We start from the raw sequence: 22618 nt of genomic DNA, 5'->3' as shown, positions 1-22618 counted from the left end.
TATCATAGTTTTGGAATTGAGCAATTGATTGATGTTGCTTGTGCAAGTTATCTTCATAAGTCATAGCTAATCATTACTTTGAGACACAGATTATTGCCTCTTCAGTCTAAACTACTTCAGAGACATATCCTCAACCATATATCCTATATACTTCAACTTTGCTAGAATTATCAGAACATTTACACTAAAACACACTTAAATTAACTCCTTCATCTTTTTATTATAGCATATGGAAATCAAAAAAAAAAAAAAGGTGAGCAAGAAGCATACAACACAACATATATAGAAGCCATCATAAAACAGTAATAATGTAGGAGGTTCTAGCCAAGAAGATTGTTCCTAATGGAGTGCAATTCAAATACGACAATACTTATATCCTTTCGGTTTGTTGGGAATTCAGCAGAACATCCAATTCCAATTCCGAATATCAGCTTTAAGCACTCCTCAATTTTTTGTTGTCTTCTGGAGGGTTGATTGCGATCTTCATCAACAGTTGTGAAGCCTCCTTTGAGTCGTGAATCCATAATCTCCTCAACATGTTCAGGTAGAGCTAGCTTCACAAAGTTATGAAGATTTAAGTTGCCACTAAACATAGGATCAACGGGCCTCTTTCCAGTAAATATTTCTAACAAGAGAATACCGAAGCTATATACTTCCCCATATGTAGACACCTCACATCCCATGCTGTACTCTACAGTTTAAAAATTATCACTAATGTTTCTCAACACCAACTGTACATAACATAAATTGGCTCTCAATGAATAATGCAACAATTATTGAAGATGGGAAATTTGCATAAGAATTACCTGGGGCAGCATAACCAACCGTTCCTCTTATTCCAATGGAGCTTGATTGAGTTCCAGAAACGTTATTTGTCAATTTTGACAGAAATCTTGCCAGTCCAAAGTCGGAAACATGTCCAGTAAGCTCTCTATCCAAAAGAACGTTACTTGGTTTGAGATCACAATGCACTATTGGTGTTTCACAATGATTGTGTAGATAGTCCAATGCAGAAGCCACATCGATGGCGATATCAAGCCTCTGGACAAAACTTAAAGTTTTGGGTGCATCTATTCCTTCTTCAATTCCAGTGGTTGGATGAAAGTACAACCAGTCTTCTAGGCTCCCATTCTCCATGAATTCATAAACTAGTGCCTTGAAATCATTTCCACAAAAATCAACACTTGAACATGCAGTTATAATCTTGACCAAATTTCGATGTCTAATATTTCTTAGTGCTTCACATTCAGCCATGAAACTCTTTGAAGCTCCCTTGTATAACATGTTGAGTACCTTAACAGCGACAACTCTATAAAGATCGAGAATTTTTTTGTATACAAAACCAAAACCACCCTCACCAATTAAATTAGTGGAAGAAAACCCATCAGTTGCTTTTAGAAGAGTTGCATATGAAACTTGCAAAACATAGTTCCCCTGAGTGCTCAACTCATTTGATTTCATTTTCTTCCGATGGAGTAAAAAGGATAGCACCATGGCAATTACCAAGAGAGTAATCCCAGATACCAAAGACACAACTATTTTCATGGTACGAGACAAACCTCTTGGTTTAAACACTTGAAATTTGCACTGAGGAAGTCGAAGTTCTGCAAGACCTCCGCAGAGTGCGGTGTTTCCAAGAATTGACGTTGCACTTGCATTCTTAAAAACACCTTCAACTGGTACTTCTCCCCATAAGTGGTTGAAGGATATGTTCAGCTTCTCCAGGTTTCCAAAGCTCTTAAAGAATTGTGGAATTTGTCCAGAAAAATTGTTTCGAGAAATGTCTAAATCTCGAATGCCTCTCAAGTCCTTGAGAAATGATGGAATAGGCCCCTTGAAACAATTGTGTTGCAAGTGTAAAACTTCTAAACTCTCACAGTCTCCAAGGCTATTAGGAAGCTCTCCTGAGAACATGTTCTCAGAAAGGTCAAGTATACCGAGATTACTCAATTTACCGATTTCCGCCGGAAGGGAACCACTAAAGTAGTTTTTGGACAAGTCTAGGTAAATTGATAAGGAGAGCAGGCCACTAAATAGTTGTTGGGGTATCGTACCACTAAGGTCATTTTGAGAAAGATCAAGCACCAACAACTTGTGGCATTTTCCAAGACTGAAAGGGATGCTGCCACTTAGATTATTTTTTTCCAAGTAAAGACGGAGTAACATGGTCAAATTTCCAACAGAAGACGGAATGCTTCCTGATAGTTGGTTTGACAAGAAATCCAATTCCACAAGTGATGAAAGCTTCCCAATGTCAGAGGGAATGCTACCTGAGAAGAAGTTTTCGGACAAATCCAGTGATGGCAAATTCACAAGATATCCTAAACTAGTTGGGATGCTCCCATGTAGTTTGTTTCCAGGGAGCCAAAGGAATTCAAGACTGGATGAGAGATTGGATATTGATGTGGGCAATGTCCCTCCGAAATTGTTGTATCCTACATACAATAAGCTTAACTGTGTGGCATTCGCCAATTCTGAGACAAAATTCAGGTCTCGTTGTCTACCGCTTCCGAGATAATTAGAATGGACATTGAAGACCGTGAGGTTATGAAGCTTTTGCAAATTGGGCACTTGTCCAGTTAGACTGTTAGTTCCAATATGGAAAACCTCTAAACATGTTGCATTGGATATTGACAAAGGAAAGACCCCACTAAATTTATTTCCCGCAATGCTGAAGAGCTTTAGGTTAGGAAACGCAGTGCCCAAATGTGCGGAAACAGTCCCCTGAATTTGGTTTATTGCAACAGAAAAAGTCACAATAGCAGAAAGGTTGTAAATGGAGGGTGGGATGGTACCGGACAAGTTATTTTCTTGAAACGAAAGAAAGGTTAACCTTTTCAGTTGGCCTAGAGAACTAGGGATGCTCCCGACAAAGTTGTTTCTAGTTGCAGGTAGTGCCGTAAGAGATGAAAGGTTCCCCAAGGAAGAAGGGATTTCTCCAGTTAAATTATTTCCTTGTAGAACAAGTATTTGAAGCTTTGACAAGAAACCAAGACTTGAAGGGATTTTACCCACCAGCTTGTTGCCACTAAAAGAGAGAAAGGTGAGGTTGAAGCAACTGGATATGTTTGCAGGAATATGGCCAGTAAATGAGTTATTCTTTAAAGATAATACCTGTAACCTACGCAAATTCCCAATCTGTGGAGGAATTTCTTGAGTAAAGCTATTGTCATCGAGGCGAACTTCCCTTAGAAAGCTCAGATTTCCTATGTGAGGGGATATGGAGCCAGCCAGGCCTTGGGACTTGATGTTCAACCCAGTGACCCTCTGATGATGCCTTGAACTGCAAGTGACACCATGCCACAAACAGAAGTGAATGGAGTTATTCCAGGAGTTCATGACTCGATTGGGATCATGGTGTACGTATGTTGCCCTTGATGGCTAAGAGTGCCAGCCTATCAGTCTCATTTCCAGCTTTCAGCTTAGTGGTGAAGGATTGGTGCAAATGCATGAAGGAGCTAAGACCGCAAACGAACATTGAATTAGAAAGAGAGCATAATACTACTAAGATCATCACTTGCATGGCCAACAACCGCATTTTGTTTGGAATAGCTTGAAGAGGAGTTGCGGAAATTTGTTTGTGAAAAATACTGCAAGTTTGGAATGGAGACATGTCAAAGTGATATTTAAGGAGCAGGATCAGATCATAGGAGCGCGCAGAGTATGAACTTGACTATTTATTAAGAGTTCATACCTTAATTTACCTGTGAAGTCACCAGGTACTGACCCAGTCACAGACCTTTTGATGAGAAGAAATTACCTGCGAAGGTTCAAATGGAACGTCATCTTGCTCTTCTATACTCTTATGCTTTGTATTCTATCAAAGGAATTAAGGAAATGGGTGCCCACCGAATGACATGTCACAAAATGAGAGGAGAGGTTCTCCGTCGCAAGTATAGTCTTCGTCGTCGTCTGTCGGCAGGTAGCGGTGGCGGTTACTACGTCTTCTTCGATTCATATTCATATTCAAGTTCATATTTGGTGTGGGCCAGGCTCCGTGGTGAGTCCTAATTTGTTCCATTTATGTGTGCAGAGGTCGTAGACTCATAGACTCGGTGATAACAAAACCAGTATCTTTCACCAACAGTCCCTCAATTCTGGTGTACCTACCAATGTGATACCTCAACTCTTAATCATACCAATGTGATACTCAGACTCTAGTATTGCTATCATTGAAGTACTTCCGTCAGTTTTTTTTCAACTTCTCCGTCATCTTGGTGACGTGGCAAGTACGTGAGGCCCACAAAAAGGGTTAAAAGATAAAATTAACCCTATCTGAAAGAAACAATGTTTTTCAGGCCCTTTACCTTGAGAAAGACACCCAACAATTCCAATTTTGGCGTCAATTTTCCCTCCCTACTCCTTAATTTGTGTCTCTTATCTAAACTAAAGAACTACCGCCAACCAGTCGACCACAATCTGATTAAACCTATATCAATCTCATTTTCTATTTTTACCCTCGCACTTGTTAAACTAACAGAATAAATATAGAAATTTATATGGAACATCTCATTTCCACAATCTCATAAGAATATAGAAACACATAACTTAACGAAATTCAAATACATGTGTTAAGTACCATTAGTTGCCACCTTTTATGTTGATCTGCCATGATTTTTGCTTGTAAGAACTAATGGTACTTAAACATGTAGTTGAATTTCGTTAAGTTATGTGTTTCTATATTCTTATGAGATTGTGGAAATGAGATGTTCCATATAAAATTCTATATTTATTCTGTTAGTTTAACAAGTGCTAGGGTAAAAATAGAAAATGAGATTTATCTAGGTTTTATTAGATTGTGGTCGACTGATTGGCGGTAGTTCTTTAGTTTAGATAAGAGACACAAATTAAGGAGCAGGGAGGGAAAATTGGCGCCAAAATTGGAATTGTTGGGTGTCTTTCTCAAGGTAAAGGGCGGGAAAAACATTGCTCCTCTCAGATGGGGTTAATTTTATCTTTTAACCCTCTTTGTGGGCCTCACGTACTTGCCACGTCACCAAGATGATGGATAATTTTGAAAAAAATTGACGGAAGTACTTCAATGATAGCAATACTAGAGTCTGGGTATCACATTGGTACGATTAAGAGTTGAGGTATCACATTGGTAGGTACACCAGAATTGAGGAACTGTTGGTGAAAAAAACTCTAACAAAACTGATGACAGATTGTTTTCACATAATTTTACAGAAAATTAAGCGGGCTAAATCTTCGTTTCGAAAAAGCCAATGACATGAAACATATCAATTATATGTGTGTTGTGGCTAGCCTCGTACTTCTACGGTTCTACCAATGCCCAGCATGATGCATACTCGATCTATAACCTAAGCTTTTTTGAAATTGTGCGGGTTTGCAGTAATTTTCTTCAGCAACGTTAGCATGGAAATAAAATGGACTTACGTGTGGGGATTGTCGAATGACTAGTCGTATAAGTGATCGACTCCCACCGAGTATGCAGAATCATCAAGTATTATCTAGAATGCTCCTACATCAGCCCTACTTGATAATCTTTCTTGTCAGTTAGTGAGTTGATCGCTATTTTCTTCTTGAGCTTGATATTCTTCTTGTCTGACAGAGTATCAAACTCCTCACAGAAGGAATCTCATGGTATTCATGTTGTAAGTACCGAAAACAACTACTGTATGACTATGTTAATTACAATAAACCAAAAAGGTCAATTTGTAATTCAAATTTGGTCATAATTGTCAATTTGCACTATAAAGTTTCATTTGAATCAATTTATCTCTTAAACTTGATAAAAATACTGATTTTCACCATATCCGTTAAATTTAATATTTTCCATCTAATTTTAAGTCACATTTCATGCATTTGAGGGACAATATTGTCATTATATATTTATTCATATTTAATAATGAAATAAATTAATAAAATTACTTAAAATGAACACTTGTTACAATGTTTTTTTTCGAAACATGTTATTACGTGATATAATATGTTAAAAGATTTTAGAAAAATATAAATAAATACATTAAAAATTAAAAATAAATGTGTGTTATGTGAGAATTACTATTCTATCATTGTGTGTGTCTTAGCCTTATTAGGTTTCATGTTAGAGATAGATTCGTATATCTGTAATAGATTAGGACTCCGAATCTTACAGGATTATGGTTATGTAATGCCTATATATATGCCTCATTATCAATGATTAAACGGTTACGTTTTGTTCCTCTTCCAACAATGTGTGTGTATATATATATATATACACAACACACTATATTTGAATGAGTGAGTATGTTGAATATATAATTCGAAGTAGGGTTAAGTATGTAGAAAAAAGATGTAAATAAATAATTTGATTAAAAAACAATCCTCCTTTTAAAAAATATTTTTATTTATTTTTTTAAAAAATATAAATAGAAAATGACAACATTACCCCCACGTGCATGATATTTGACGCAAAATTAGATAGAAACAGTTAAATTTAACGGATATGGTGCAAATCGGCAATTTTTACTAAGTTTAGAATGTAAATTGACTCAAATACAAGTTCGGGGTACAAATTGACAATTTTAACCAAATTTGAGATGTATTTTAATAATTTTTCCTTACAATAATTTATTTACACTCTCATAACCCTAGTGTCTTGAGTTGCAGTTGTTGCACGTACTATTGTCTCCGTCTCTTTTGCTTTGAGAAACTTGTAGTAAACTGCTAAATGATAGGGATATCGATCAGGGCAGTCATACAATTTTCTCTACGATTTTATTATTACTGGAGTTGCAATACTACTTTTGGTAAGTCCAACAACAAATGCTTAAACAAGATCAACACATAAATCTACTGCCAGCGAAGCAGCATGCGGAGTGACACACTATAGTTACATAAGTGAGAAATTCTGCCATGCGTCGAACGCACTAGCTGGCAGATACGACCAGAATCCCGTGCTGACACGTGTGTAACATATCACACGCCAGCATCAGCCTTGGCTTAATCGGCGACGATGAATCGTACCTCAACTTCCTCTTCTGAGGAGTCAAATCACAGTTGCTTCCTCCAACCTCGTCGACGCTCCTCTCTTATTCGTCTTTAGCGGCGCGCTACGGAGCAACCGCGACCTGTTTGCACTTCATCGAGCTGAGCTTCATCGACGACGAGTTTGATCTTAGCCTGTCGCGGAGGCATAGTATCTCTGACGACGGTGGATTCGAGGTGTTCGACGGTGTCGTTGGCGATGGAAGGCATTGTGAATCAGTGAAGAAAACTAGGGGCAGAGATCAGATCTGGTTGGAAATAAGAGGAGATGGAGGGTATAAAGAGGAGATGGGTGAGAAACTAGGACCTGGATTATTACTGGGGTCTAGATCTTGAACAAGCAGAGGAGGAAGACCAATTTCAATACCTTGCTCAGGGATCGCCGGAGGATAGAGGAAGATAAGTTGATCTTTTTTTTTTGAGGAAAATTCACTAACAGTCCCTGAACTTATGTGGTAAGGACAGTTTGATCCCTGACCTTTAAAAATGATCAAAGAGATCCCTGAACTCTTATTCTGATATCAATAAGGTACTTCTGTTAAAACTTTTGGAATATTTCGTTAAAATATTCTTTTTCTGTTAATTTTGTCATTTTGTTATTTGTTAGTTGGGAATTTATTTCTTTGAGTTGATCTAATCGAAGATTAAACCTTTCGAGTTGTTCTGCAACTTTGTTATTGCCTTTTTCTCTATATAGATAATCTAGAAATTCAATCAGGCTAGGTCTTAACGGATCAATATCTACTACTCCAATCTCCTTTTGGAGATGAATATGTTCGTCGTATAGGATATTTAATATTCTACAAACGTATTCTATGGAGTACTGACTTTCTTGAATATGTTTTGAATGAAAGCACACTTGCCACTTATCAGTAGCTTTTTCAGTACAAAAACACTGGTAATTTTTAGGTCTGACTTCTTTTTTATTGGATAAAATGAGCCAATTTTGTGACATAAGCCTGGTCTTCACTTGTTTCTGAGCGAAACAAGCTCTGATACCAGCTAGGGCGAATCTAACCGATGCTCAAAATGTGAAGAGGTTTATGATCTTCTTCAAAAATTTCTTGAAGAACTTCGATATTTTCTTGGGATGCGTAGATTCTACGCTGTATTTTGTAGATAATATCCCAATAATTTTTGGTATTTCTTGAAAGGTTCTTTCTATTTGTTATTAGTTTTTTATATTTTTCTTTTTCTTGTTGCAGTTTTTTTAAAGACAGTTTAGCAAACGCTAAAAGCCTAAGTCTATAAGCTATGATAATTGCTATGATGATAAAATAACTGTTTACCTTTGAGTATAGAGGGTAGATTTAAAGATTAGTAAACTTCTTAGAAAAATAAATTTTAAGAATTAAGTCCACCATGCTCCGTCAAAATTTTAATAAAATGACAAAATTAACAGAAAAAATAATATTTTAACGGAATATTCCAAAAGTTTTAACAGAAGTACCTTATTGATATCAGAATAAGAGTTCAGGGATCTCTTTGATCCTTTTTAAAGTTCAGGGATCAAACTGTCCTTACCACATGAGCTCAGGGACTGTTGGTGAACTTTCCTCTTTTTTTTTATATCTGAAGGAAGATAAGTTTATCGGAGATACCAGTTTTCGTCGGTCTGTTTCATTTGCTTTACCGACGTGGATTTATGGAACACATGTCAATAGAGGAGTGGAACACATAAGTTTGTACCCCCTCACTTTGATTTTATAATCAGTGGATAATACTTTAAGTACAATAGATTCAAATTTGCTCACCTCCAACATTAGATTGGTCATATTAATGTTCAATAGAAAACTGTCACTAATTGAGAAGTTGTAACCATAATTAACTCAAGGTGATAAATGAAAATTAGTGTCATTATTAATGATTTTTTATATGATTTATGTGCCATTTCGTTCTCTATCATCATCTCCTCGGCTTCTAATTCAATTTTCCTAATGCCCATGTCAGCTCAATCCCATACATTTCATCTTGTCTTTGAGTTTAGATCATATTAACATTGGAATTGCAAAAACATAGGTATTTGATAATGAGGGAGAAGATTTTTCTTGGTCCAACGAATCAATAGATTTGACTTGCAGCGTGTTGAGTACTTGAGTTGATGTGTTGCGAGAGATATTAAACATAAATTAAGAACATCTCTAAAAACAATTATATTCAAACTACTTAAGTTACACCAAATCGTACTATAGCCTAGTTTGGTACAACTTCATTTAAAAAAAATCAATTTTTAAGTCGACTTTTAAAATTTATAATGTTTGGTAACTTTGGAAAAATTAGTTTTTTTTATAGAATTTATAGGTTACTCACAACAGTTTTTAGAATAAACCCCTATTTGTTTTTACTGAAAGCTCAATAAATGTTAATATTTTTTTTATAAATTTTCAAATAACTACCTTATCTATAATCATTTTTAATATATTAAAACAAAATCATATCCTTTTTAGTCGTTGACCATATGTACAACAATTTTGTTAAGAATTTACTAAATAATTTATTTATTGACAACACTTGTAAAAATAATATTTACTAAATATAAATCTGTTTGAAATTAATTTTTTTTGCAGTACAATAAAAATAAAATAAAAATAAAAAGTTACAATAATGCCACTCTAGCCCTAACTATTAACACCTACCAGCCGAACTAAGAAAAGTTAGTTACCGAAGTTTCGGTAGTACTGAGCTAAGATAGAGAAGTTAGAGTCGGTATACAGTGCCAAATACCTCCATGGATAATATAGTTAGGGAAAAACTTGCGTACAAACTAGTATGTACGCGTGTGTCCGAACTTTCATTTATTTGTATACTTTGGGAATATAAATACATGATTTGAACCGTTCAAAAGTTTAGTTTATTACTAAAGATCATTTCTATAAAATATCTACATAAACAAAAATCGTTTGTTTTGTCGATTGCATCAAACAAATGAACGGTTTATTGTGAAAGTTAGTAGTCTCATGATCAACCATCAATTTGTTTGATGCAATCGACTATGAAGACGATTTTTGTTTACATCAATTTTTTGCAAACATGATCTTTAGTAATAAACTAAATTTTTGAACGGTTGAAATCATGTATTTATATTCCCAAAGTGTGCAAATAAATGAAAGTTCGGACGCACGCGTACATACTAGTTTGTACGCAAGTTTTTCCCATATAGTTATCTATTTCTTTTCGGAAAAAACTTGCGTACAAACTAGTATGTATGCGTGCGTCCAAACTCTCGTTTATTTGCACACTTTGAGAATATAAATATATGATTTTAACCGTTTAAAAGTTTAGTTTATTACTAAAGATCATTTATGTAAAAGATCAACATAAACAAAAATCGTCTTCATAGTCGATTGCATCAAACAAATTGACGGTTGATCATGAAACTACTAACTTTCACCATAACCGTTAATTTATTTGATGCAATCGACTATGAAGATGATTTTTGTTTATGTTGATCTTTTACAAAATGATCTTTAATAATAAACTAAAATTTTGAACGGTTAAAATCATGTATTTATATTCCCAAAGTGTGCAAATAAACGAGAGTTTGGACGCACGCGTACATACTAGTTTGTACGCAAATTTTACCCTTTCTTTTCATGAATTATAATTAATTTTTTATTTTATTTTGGTCGATTCCGTCGACCCACCCTAGTAAAAAAGACGGGGGAGTAGTATCGCGCCTCATTCAGCTAATTCAGTACCTCCTCTTCTCTTGAACCATCGAAGACACCTGCGCCTCTTCTCTTGAACCGTCAAACCGCAAATCAGGGTCCAATCTCAACCTTCAATTCTCAAATATTATCACTGAATTTCCTATTTGCGTTTCGTGATTTTGATTTTAAATTCTATTCGAAAACATAAATTTCAGTCCTGTCGATTGCTTCTTAGCAATGAAGCTCAATTTCCCGTGAAACTCTATTTGCAAGATGTTTGTATTTCAGTAAAGTAGTTAGGTAACTACAATTATCAGTGAAGCAGGTTTGAACAGTATATCATCCTTGTTATGTTTTCTGTGTTTTTCCATATGCGAACCAAACACAGGGACCTGTTTATAGCTTTATAGTACTACTGTATGACACTTTACATTTATCAGCTCTAGCTATATGCCTTGAATGAGGTCCAGCATCAATTCCCTGGTGTCGTAGAGCTCATGGAATTTTCATGTGTGCAACTATTATCAGTCTAGGATTATTATTTTTTAGCTACAAGAAGTTCTAAATTGCATAGAGCTTTATAGTTGTTTTTGTCCTTTTTTTTTTCTTATTAATTTTCTGCTTTGTGCATTCTTGGCGATTTAACACATTCCATTGGGCAGCTACATGTTGCTTTGAGAATTACTCAAGTGTTGCACTTTAGTTGATTGTGAAACACTTCTACCACTTTCTCTTCTTCAACCAGTTGATCCTAGAGACTTATTTTGATTAGCGTTCACATTTGCTGCTTCTTTCATGTCAACTGGTTTTGTTCTGATGTCATTTTTTGTTGAACTGTAGGAAGCTGAGTGATATTTTGAGCAGAAAAGAGGCTTGTTGAGCAATATACAATGGCTGATGACGATTACAATGAGATGGATATTGGGTCTCTCTCTCTCTCTCTCTCTCTCTCTCTCTCTCACACACACACACACACACACACACCCTCCTTCATATGTCTAACTGCGAAATTTATGCATCGTTGTTCAATATCATGTGTTTCTAGGTTTAACACTGAAGAAACTCCATTAGTGACAAATGAATTATTTTTCTATACAGATATGAGGATGAGCCTGTGGAGCCAGAAATAGAAGTAAGAAGTTATTACCTTTTATTTAAATATTGTAACAAAAGTCGGTTAGTGAGGGATGTTGCTAAGAATGGGATATCAATTGTCAGGAAGGTGCAGAGGAGGAGGATGTGGATAACAATGATGATATTCCTGGAGATGCCATTGAAACTGATGACAAGGAAGAACAAGTACCGGTGGAACGACCTCGCAAAACATCAAAATTTATGACCAAATATGAACGTGCTCGAATCTTGGGTACCCGTGCTGTGCAGATTAGGTATTTTTTAGACTCATATTAGTCTGATATTTTGCTGATTACTTTTGGCCGACCTTGTAAAAATCTATTTTTTTGGATGAGCAGCATGAATGCCCCTGTGATGGTTGAGTTGGAGGGCGAGACTGACCCACTTGAGGTATTAGATTCTTCTATACCACTGGATGCAGACAGTTCTTGTTTATATGGTTACCTTATCTGCTTTATTGCTTTGTACTTGGATACATTGAAATTTTTGCCATCCATTACTGAATTTTATTGCTCTTGGTCAAATACTATTATGTCAATTTAATATTGCATCTCTGTTTGGGTGTGTTACTTTCCTGATTTACTATCACTTGCACAAACAAGAGACTCTATGGGTTTTCAACTGTTGTTTTCTTTATACTCCTCAAATTCGAGTAAGATTTAAAAACTGAAGAATGTTAGAAACTTGTGTTGCAATTATATCAGAAGTAGAACGTGTAGGTTGCTTGTGTAATGCCATCAACTAGAGTAATGGTGTGTTGTGAGTATGTGCATCTTGGCAGTGCATGAGATTAGCAATATACAAACATATTTCTGGTTCGCCCATTGTTAACTATTCTCTTTATTAAATTCGGTATTCACATCGAGAAGATATTGTATGATGTGCTTTGTAGTCTAGATGCTCTTTTCTTCTTTTGGTGGTTTTTGTTTTGTAGCCAAAAAAAAAAACTCTTGTTTCTTATAGGATTATGTTTATATAAGTGCAAACTGCAAAGTTTGTATGGCTATAAATTGATTTGCTTGCCTTGTTGAAGAAAAATTGAAGAAAAAGCACTGACATGTGGGAGCTTCAATTATCATTTGCTAGTGCACACTAGTCATGATGTACATGTTGTTTCCTTATTCTACTCAAGTATAATATTCTTGTGTTTTGGATTACTTAGATTGCTATGAAGGAGCTTCGTGAGCGAAAGATACCCTTTACCATCCGCCGCTACCTGCCTGATGGAAGGTGAGATTCTGATTTTAGTTTTGCTTCATTACATGCATCATGCATCGAGTGTTGCTTAAGTAGCTATTCAACAAGTTTGAAAATTATCAACGCAGGAATTTACATGCTGTGATTTGATGTGTCTTTGAAAAACAAATGTTTATGGGTATGTATAATTTTCAGCTATGAAGACTGGGGAGTTGATGAACTGATTGTGGAAGATTCCTGGAAGAGGCAGGTGGGAGGTAACTGATCTCTTAATTACAAGCAAGGAAATTGTAATATAATGTAGAACTTGTTTGGAGGATTTTACTAGTCTAATTTTGTGTTTTAGCACTGCCGCTATGAACTACATGTTAGAGCACTTGTATGTCCAGTATGTTTGAAACTTTGGTCTATGCTGCTTTAATGTCGTATGTGTACTCAGTTGGCAGTTCATTAGTGTCATTGTCTAATCTATGCATGGACACAATTTGCAAATTGATAGCTTTGTCTCAGGGCAAGCTTTCCTCATAGTGTGGCAAAGACGGTTCCTACTCTGGGGTCTAAAAAATAGTAATATTTATATCTAGTGGTTTCCCTGTGAATTTATTTCACTACGTGACCATATGCAAGGGTGGTTTTCGGGTTTTGTATTTGAATCGAACCTCAACTACAACCAAATTCAACACGTTTGAGACTCGGTTTCGAGGTTGTAGTGAATAAAAGAAGCAACCTGGCATCTATGGTTCCCAGACTATTCCCCTTATCAGCCTAAAATATGACCAAAAGAAAGTTACTTGACCTCTTCTACTGATGCTTCGGCCTTCAGTAGTTCAATATCGTCTATTTGCCTCTGTCGGATGTTGCATTTATCGTATCAGTCTTATTCAGTGAGTTTCAGGCAGTATCACTATCACCCAATGCAATAAGAAAACCATCTTCAGACTTGTAGACTAAAACAATAAAGCTGCAATCATTGATCTCCATTCTTGGACGAGTGCAATTTTTGTAAGGGGTTTGGAACCCAGCCAAGTTGGGAGCTCATCCCACGCATGACTTATTTCATTAACTATCAAAAGGACATTGAGGGGACATAAAGCCTTCCAGGACATTAATAAACAAAATGCAGAGTTTCTCCTCAGTTTATGCATATCACTCAAGGTGCCACATGCACTAATGTCACCAAAAATATAAGGAATGGTAGCCAAATAAGAATTCGTACCACATCAAAGTTTGGTTCTGCAGACAAGGATTGGCATCGAACTTGAAAGAAAACTACATCCTACATCTTGGCTATGGAAGAGCACATACTTGCAGTTGAGCCAAAAAATATATAAGAAAATAAGAACACATACTATATCCACAGATCATCGTCGACCAAGAGAACAAACTCTTCTCTACCATAGCGTTAAACACTCTGTTAGCCTCACCAACCTCCTAACTCCAGCAATACCAAGCAGCCAAAGTGTTCCACGAGACAACATCTCTCACGGGCATTTCGTCGAACAACTTCAGTGCAACCCAAAACTTCCCAAACTTGAAACACACGGGCGATAAGCAGTGGACCTTGTCAGCCTCAGTCACTCAGAGAAGGCCGGCGCAAGCCTTGAGCACAGAGGTGAGCTTGACGGCTAGGATGTTAGTGTTGGTGCTGAGGTGGGAATGGGATTGGCTTTGGTAGAGGTGGCGTAGGAGGAGGTCAGTGAGCTGTCGGCGGTTTCCTTAGGCCGGGGCTGTCCCCATTTGTTCTGATAAAATAATTCTTGTGTCCACTTATAGAGTAAACTTCAGAATTTACCATTGATCCGATTATATGCTGCTAAACAATCAAAGTAATTACATTAATGTTAACACCTTCTTGCCCCTAGAGTCACCTTATTATGCTAATGCAGTTGTTGCATCAATGTGGAAGCAAAACTCCATTGCCTTCCAGCATGATGACCACGAAGATGAACTGAGTAACAGATCTTTGCTACTCTTAGCAGCGCATGCCCTTCTAGCTTTGAGAAGCTTGTAGTAAATTGCCAATTGCAAGCCTAGCAGCGCATGCATGCAAAATGCTTGTTGGCAGAGGTGTCGCCGAGTCCGTGAAACAATTGCCAACGACACAGAGCCTATCATTGCATGGAAATATTAAACCTTTGGTGATGCAGATGTGCCTGATTTCAACTGAGCATGAGAGTCATACTGAAAGCTTTGACCAAATTAACTGTACAGAAAAGATTTCACTCAGGGATGGCATAAAGTATAGGATTCTTGCAGCTATGAAACTTAAACTCCTTAAACATTTTATTACAATGAAGACTCAAGAAAAGTCAAACACACAATTGCACTCTAAATTATTTTACATGGTAGTAACAAGAAGACTTCAAAGGAAACATGTGACACAGTCTTACAACTTATTTTTAAAAGCCATCACAAAACAGTTCTAATGTAAGAGGTTCTAGTCTTGAAGATTGTTCTTAATGGAGTGCAATTCCAATACCACATCACTCATGTCCTTTCGGTACGCTGGGGATCCGACAGAACATCCAATTACGATTCCGAATATCAGCTTTAAGCCCTATATATTTTTCTGCTGCCTTCTGATGGGTTGATTGCCAGCTTCATCAGCAGTGGTAAAACCTCCTTCAAGAAGTGAATCTGTAATCTTCTCAACATGCTCAGGTAGAGCCATCTTCACAAAATTATGAAGATTCAAGCTGTCATTGAACATAGGATCGGTTGACCTCTTCCCAGTAAACATTTCTAACAAGAGAATGCCGAAGCTGTTTACTGTCAGCGTGAAACACGCCCGTGATTCACGGAGTGTTTTGTGGGTAGGCTAGTATATATGTAGGTGATCTGTGTATGAAAATAATCAGGCAATATAATCAAATTATTCAAGTTGGTATCAGAGCTGAGTCTCTGTTTTTTCTGGGATTTTGTTTTTGGGTGCACTTCGGTCTCGCCGAGGACGACGCAGAAGTTCTTATTTGCTCCGGTGCTGCTCCGGTGGTCACGGCTGCTGTCTCCTCCCCGTCTCCGCTTCACAGCTGCTGTCTCCTCCCCATCTCCGCTGCCCTCTCCTCCAAGCCCACCTATGCTCCAGTGGTTACCCCGAGGCACCTCCCCGCTGCTCTCCCCTCCTCGCTCCGACGACGACGCGATCTTCGAGACGCTCCTAACCTTCGGTGCTTGTCTTCTGCTCCGGTGGTTACCCTGAGGCACCTCCCCGCTGCTCTCTCCTCCTCGCTCCAAAAACGACCGCGCTCCGATGACGACGCGATCTTTGAGGCGCTCCGACGAAGACGCGATCTTCTGTCCACGCGATCTTCGAGACGCTCCTCTCCTCCACGATCGCGCTATACCTCCGGAGGCGTAGCGACGACGAAGACGACATCCAAGATCAATCGGCGAATTTCTGCCTTCGACCTGGTCAACTCGACCCGACCCGGTCAATTCCGCCTCCGACCCGGTCAACTCGACCCGACCCGGTCCGGTTAGCTTCAGTCAGTGCATACTCACCAACGGTGTAGGTGCATTGACGACAGATTGTTCTCCATTTCTTGTGTTTTTGGCTGTCTAATCCTTGATTTTTTTTACATTGTTTCTTTTCAATGGGTTCTGGACACCAAACGGAGAGCTCTAGGCTTCTTGATGTTCAATTAGTTCCGGAACCAGATATCTATGGTGTGGTTGTGCATGATCATCATACTGCTGGAGGAGCACCTACAGCCTCCATTGTTGGCCGTGGTCAAATTGGTATGGCTTTCAATATTTCTCACTCTGTTAGTTTTGATACATGGATTATTGATTCTGGTGCATCTGATCATATGACTTATGATAAATCTTATTTTACCGAATTGTCCCCTCCACCCGTACCCTATGTTACTAATGCTAATGGTGAGGCATTCCCGGTGTTAGGGACAGGGTCTGTTCGTATTACTCCTACCATAGAGCTTCACAATGTACTTTATGTACCCGTCTTATCTCATCATTTGATATCTGTTCCCCAATTGAACGCTGACGCTCAGTGCTCAGTGACCTTTTTCCCTTGAATAATTTGATTATATTGCTTGATTATTTTCATACACAGATCACCTACATATATACTAGTCTACCCACAAAACACTCCATGATTCACTCCGTGATTCACGTTGACACTCCCCCTCAAGTTGGTGCATACATATCAACCATGCCCAACTTGCTAAGTGAATCATAAAAGACCCTTTTAGACACTCTTTTTGTGAGCATATCAGCAAGTTGCTCTTCTGTAGAAACAAAAGGAAAACTAATGATCTTCGCGTCTAACTTCTCTTTTATAAAATGACGATCAAACTCCACATGTTTTGTACGATCATGTTGCACATGATTATATGAAATATAAATAGCTGCCTTGTTGTCATAGTGCAGCTGCATAGCACATTTAGGCTTAATACCCAAATCTTGTAGCAAATTTCTAAGCCATAACAATTCGCACACTCCCTGAGCCATACCTATGTATTCTACTTCAGCACTAGATCGTGCTACCACATTTTGTTTTTTACTCCTCCACGTAACAAGATTACCTCCAACAAAGGTAAAGTACCCTGATGTGGATCTCCGATCTGTAATATTTCCAGCCCAATCTGCATCTGTAAAGCCACAAATCTCAAGGATATTATTGTGATTAGAAAACATTACTCCTCTCCCTGGAGCTGACTTTAAGTACCTCAAAATCCTCACAACAGCATCCATGTGATCCACACTCGGATTATGCATAAACTGACTCACTACACTTATTGCATACGCAACATCTGGTCTGGTATGTGACAAATAAATCAGGCGTCCAACTAGCCTCTGATAACGAGTTTTGTCAGTGGACACTTGATCTGGGTACTCTGCTAACCGATGGTTCTGCTCAATAGGAGTATCAATTGGAGTGCAATCTAACATACTTGTCTCCGTTAGTAGATCAAATATGTACTTCCTTTGACACAGATAGATACCATCACTTCCCCGGGCTACCTCAATGCCCAAGAAATACTTGAGTGTACCTAGTCCTTTATCTCAAACTCTGTGGCTAGCTGCTTCTGTAATATGTCCACCTCAATAATATCATTACCAGTAACTACCATATCGTCAACATATATGATTATGGCTGTTACCTTCCCTTGTTGGTGTTTGAGAAATAATGTGTGGTCTGAATTACTCTGCATATAGCCAATTTTCCTCATGAATTGTGAGAATATTCCAAACCAAACACGAGGTGACTGTTTAAGACCATACAAAGACTTTCTCAATCTGCATACGGAGTTACTTGGAGAAGCGGCTACATATCCAGGAGGAAGATCCATGTATACTTCCTCCGTTAGTTCTCCATGAAGGAATGCATTTTTAACATCAAACTGCCTAAGTGGCCAGTTCAAATTAGCAGCGACAGAGAATAATACCCGGATAGTGTTTATCTTTGCAACAAGTGCAAATGTCTCATCATAGTCTATGCCATATGTCTGGGTGAACCCCTTCGCTACTAGGCGTGCTTTATACCGGCTTACTGACCCATCTGGATTATGCTTCACTGTAAACACCAAACGACATCCTACAGTCTTCTTGCTATATGGTGGAGGTACAAGCTCCCAAGTATTGTTCTTTTGTAATGCTTCCATCTCTTCCTCTATTTTGGATCTCTCAATGCATCCTGCACTTTGTTAGGTACTGATACAGTAGATATTTGATTCACAAATGACTCATATGACTTAGATAATCTTTTGGTATATATAAAATTTGCCACAAGATACTTTGCTTTAGTCTGAAGGGTAGGTTCATATTTTTTTGTTGGTTGACCCCGAGTGGACCTATTTGGCAAAACATATTGTCTACTATTATCCCTCATAGAATGACTAACCTCAGATGAGTGATCTTCTGTACCAGGAGAGCTTTGGTCAGGGGTATAAACAGCTGTACGGGAAACATGAGGGGCAGTTGTGTTGTCAGCTTCTGGTGCCTGAATCTCTCGAGTGATGACCTCCGGTGATGCCTGTGTAGCTGACACATTGGTAATCTCAACGGAACATGTTACCATATCGACTAACTCACTGGTCTCTCCCTCTCCATGATACAGCTCTTCAAAATATGAATTCTCCCCCTGAAGAGCAGTATCAGAAGAGGAAAAATAACTCATGTCCTCAAAAAATGTAACATCCATAGTGACATAGTACTTCAGGGTAGGTGGATGATACCACCGGTACCCTTTCTGATGTCCTTCGTACCCAACAAACACACATTTAACTGCCCGAGCATCCAACTTAGAACGCTGATGTTGTGGAAGATGAACAAAAGAAACACAACCGAAAACACGGGCAGAAAGATTATGAAAAGAGGGTAATGAGACATGAGATGCAAGTACCTCATAGGAAACTTTTCCTTGAAGGACACGAGATGGAAGACGATTAATGAGGTGGGCGGAAGTAATGACAGCATCACCCTAAAGGTATTTAGGCATATTGGCACTAAAAAAAATACACTGAGCCATATTAAGTAAATGACGATTTTTTCTTTCAGAAACCCCATTTTACTCAGGTGTGTAAGGACACGTTGTTTGATGAACAATTCCGTGTGTGTTAAAGAACTCCTGAAAGACATGATTCACATATTCCCCCCCCCCATTATCAGAACGAAGAACTCGAATGGTGGCATTATATTGTGTTTGGACAAAGGTATAGAAGGCACAAAAAGCGGGAAAAACCTCATCTTTATTTTTAAGAAGAACAATCCATGAAAGACGGGTGCAATCATCAATGAATGACACAAAATATCGCATTTCTGACACAATAGACTCTTTAGAGGGTCCCCAAACATCAGAATTAATTAATTCAAAAGGAAGAAAACTTTTAGTAGAAGTGAATCTGTAATCTTCTCAACATGCTCAGGTAGAGCCATCTTCACAAAATTATGAAGATTCAAGCTGTCATTGAACATAGGATCGGTTGACCTCTTCCCAGTAAACATTTCTAACAAGAGAATGCCGAAGCTGTATACATCTCCATATGTCGACACCACACTTCCCGTGCCGTACTCTACGGTTTAAGCAATATAAAAAAAAGTTATCACCAGAACCATGACATAACATAAAAATATAGCTAGTGAAGACAAATGTAACCCGTGAAGAAGTCCAAAAATCTGCAAAAGATAAGTGGATAGTTACCTGGAGCAGCATAACCAACCGATCCTCTTATTCCAACAGAGCTGATTGAGTTCTGGAATCTTTATCAGTCACTTTTGAGAGAAATTTGGCCAGTCCAAAGTCAGAAACATGTCCAATAAACTCTCTGTCCAAAAGAACATTACTTGGTTTGAGATCACAATGAACTATTGGTGTTTCACAATGATTATGAAGATAATCCAATGCGGAAGCCACATGAATGGCGATATCAAGCCTCTGGACAAGACATAAAGGTTTGGCTGCATCTATTTCCTCTACAATTCCAGTGGTTGGATGAACGTGCAACCAATCTTCTAAACTCCCATTTTCCATGAATTCATAAACGAGAGCTTTGAAATCATTTCCACGAAAATCAATATTTGAGCATGCAGTTATAATCTTGACAAGATTTCGATGTTTGATATTTCTTAGTGCTTCACATTCAGCTGTGAAACTCTTTGAGGCTCCCCGGTGTAACATGTTAAGTACTTTTACAGCTACAACTTTATCAAGTTCAAGAACACCTTTGTACAAAGAACCAAAACCACCCTCACCAATCCAATTAGTGGAAGAAAACTCATCAGTTGCTTTTACGAGCGTATCGTACGAGACTTGCAAAATAGAGTTCTCCAGTGTGCTCAACTTGACTGCTTTCCTTTTCTTATGATGGAGTAAAAAGAATAGCACTAAAGCTATTACCAAGGGAGTGGATCTGGATACTAAAGACACAACTATTTTCATTGTACGAGATAAAACTCTTGCTTTAGACACTTGAGATTTGCATCCAGGAAGTCGAAGATCTGCAATTCCCCCAGAGAGTGCGGTGTTGCCAACAACTGATGTTACACTTGCATTCTTAAAAGCACCTTCAGTTGGTACTTCCCCCCATAATTGATTGAAGGATAGGTTTAGGCTATGTGTCACGGGCCGACTTTTGTAGAGCACAAGCGGACCGTGCGGCACTTGCTAATCGATGAACGAGTAGCAAGTAAGCCAAGTGAGTACCTTGTAAGGGACAATGGAAACCACACGATGTTAGTGGCAAGCAAGAACACAGTTTTTATAGTTGTTTGGCAATCTCATGAACAATTGAATAGACAACAAGAATGATCTCACGGGGCGCAGATAATTGAATAATTCATCTCTTTATTGATGGTAAGACGTTAAGGGAGGCGCAAGTACATGTGCTTACCTATATTAGTTCCGTAGGCCAACCGTCGCCGCCTAGGAACCCTTCTCTATAATAGCATATTTTGCAAAATTAGACTTGGCAGGGGAAAACATGAAACCTTCTCACCATGAGCCTACTAAATAAAGGAAATTACAGAAAATATAAATTACAATACTGCCACTAGCACGCAAACAACCGGCCGTAGACATGACTCATGACCTTGGACAAGGTTGCTTGCGGCCTTACAAGTGCTGCTCCTAACATCCTCCCCCACTAAAGCTGTCGGAGCTCTCGACGACTGCCTTTGAGTTGAAGTCTTCAATCTTCTGCTTGAACTTCTTCAGTGCCTCCACATTCTCCCAGCTTACTTCTTCATCTCCAAACCCCTTCCACTTCACCAAGTACTGCTGGCGTGATCGCTCTTAAACTGCTTGGTTTCGCCCCTGACTCTTGAACGTGCTAACAACTCTTTCGGCTAAAATCTCCTCGACCTCCTTTGGCTTGCTTGATCTGATCTCCACAAGTTCTCTAGCAGGCTTGGTCTTCCTTGTTGGGATGGTGCGGCTTGAGGTTGCTGACATGGAACACTGGGTGAACTTTCATCCATGGTGGTATGGCGATCTTGTATGAACACTTTCCTACTTTTGAGATGACCGGAAGCATGCCTTCATATTTCCTGAACAATCGCTTATCTTTGGAACAGAGGAATTTGAGTTGTTCGGGGAGAAGCTTAACAAGCACCATGTCCCCTTCCTGGAAGGCTCTAGGTTGCCGGCCTTGATCTGCCCATTTCTTCATCCTCCCCACTGCCTTCTCTAAGTAAGCTTGAGCAATCTCGGCATTTGCCTTTCACTCTTTGGTGAAGTTGAAAGCACGGGGATTGTTTCCCCCTGTACACCTCATGCACGGTGTGCGGTAGGAGTGGTTGTTGACCATTAACTATCTCGAAAGCACTATTGTTGGTGGCTGAACTCTTCTTCGAGTTGAAACAAAATTGTGCTACATCTAGCAACTCCACCCAATTCTTCTGGTTTTCTTGGACAAAGTGCCTCAGGTACTCTTCCAGCATTAAGTTGAACCGTTTGGTTTATCCATCTGTTTGTGGGTGATAACTGGAAGAGATGTTGAGTTCTGACCCCAGCAGCTTGAACAACTATGTCCAGAATGACCTTGTAAATCTGGTATCTCTGTGACTGACAACATTTTGCGGTACTCCCCAATACTTCACGACATGTTTGAAGAAAAGGGCCGCGGTGTCTTCGGCCGAGCAATGTTTTGGGGTTGGCACAAAAGTTGCATACTTTGAGAACCTGTCAA

At 38.5% G+C, this 22618-nt stretch overlaps 2 protein-coding genes and 1 pseudogene across 4 annotated transcripts; 1 reads left to right on the top strand and 2 right to left on the bottom strand.

Moving 5' to 3' along the window:
• Positions 1 to 258: 258 nt before the first annotated feature.
• LOC126786349 (probable LRR receptor-like serine/threonine-protein kinase At3g47570) lies at positions 259 to 3577 on the bottom strand. Of its 3 annotated transcripts, XM_050512146.1 has the most exons (3): positions 3115 to 3319; positions 807 to 3028; positions 259 to 691 (listed from the first exon to the last, which is right to left on the bottom strand). In XM_050512146.1, the coding sequence occupies exons 1-3, from the start codon at positions 3171 to 3173 to the stop codon at positions 321 to 323; spliced, it is 2652 nt and encodes an 883-aa protein (XP_050368103.1). In that variant the 5' UTR covers positions 3174 to 3319; the 3' UTR covers positions 259 to 320. The 3 variants fall into 3 exon arrangements, with proteins under 3 accessions (XP_050368103.1, XP_050368102.1, XP_050368104.1); XM_050512145.1 differs by having other exon boundaries at positions 807 to 3577; XM_050512147.1 differs by having other exon boundaries at positions 474 to 684; positions 807 to 3577.
• Positions 3578 to 10645: 7068 nt separating this feature from the next.
• LOC126786350 (DNA-directed RNA polymerases II and V subunit 6B-like) lies at positions 10646 to 13579 on the top strand. Its single transcript, XM_050512148.1, has 7 exons — positions 10646 to 10756; positions 11481 to 11565; positions 11739 to 11772; positions 11859 to 12028; positions 12113 to 12164; positions 12937 to 13004; positions 13167 to 13579. The coding sequence occupies exons 2-7, from the start codon at positions 11531 to 11533 to the stop codon at positions 13234 to 13236; spliced, it is 429 nt and encodes a 142-aa protein (XP_050368105.1). The 5' UTR covers positions 10646 to 10756; positions 11481 to 11530; the 3' UTR covers positions 13237 to 13579.
• A 1949-nt stretch (positions 13580 to 15528) lies between these two features.
• LOC126787167 (probable LRR receptor-like serine/threonine-protein kinase At3g47570) lies at positions 15529 to 20871 on the bottom strand (annotated as a pseudogene).
• Positions 20872 to 22618: the final 1747 nt, after the last annotated feature.

The sequence above is a fragment of the Argentina anserina genome, chromosome 3 (assembly GCF_933775445.1).
Source record: "Argentina anserina chromosome 3, drPotAnse1.1, whole genome shotgun sequence".
NCBI lineage: Eukaryota > Viridiplantae > Streptophyta > Magnoliopsida > Rosales > Rosaceae > Argentina > Argentina anserina.
The sequence above is the reverse complement of the archived record's forward strand: the minus strand, read 5'-3'. Positions and strand labels throughout refer to the sequence as shown.

Excerpts from the sequence above, each read along its gene's own strand:
- LOC126786350 (XM_050512148.1), top strand. The coding sequence starts at position 11,531 with ATGGCTGATGACGATTACAATGAGATGGATATTGG. Across the intron at positions 11,773-11,858 it reads CTGTGGAGCCAGAAATAGAA|GAAGGTGCAGAGGAGGAGGA; the intron begins GTAAGAAGTTAT and ends ATCAATTGTCAG. Across the intron at positions 12,165-12,936 it reads GCGAGACTGACCCACTTGAG|ATTGCTATGAAGGAGCTTCG; the intron begins GTATTAGATTCT and ends TGGATTACTTAG.
- LOC126786349 (XM_050512145.1), bottom strand. The coding sequence starts at position 3,339 with ATGAACTCCTGGAATAACTCCATTCACTTCTGTTTGTGGCATGGTGTC. Across the intron at positions 692-806 it reads GGTTGGTTATGCTGCCCCAG|AGTACAGCATGGGATGTGAG; the intron begins GTAATTCTTATG and ends TTTAAACTGTAG.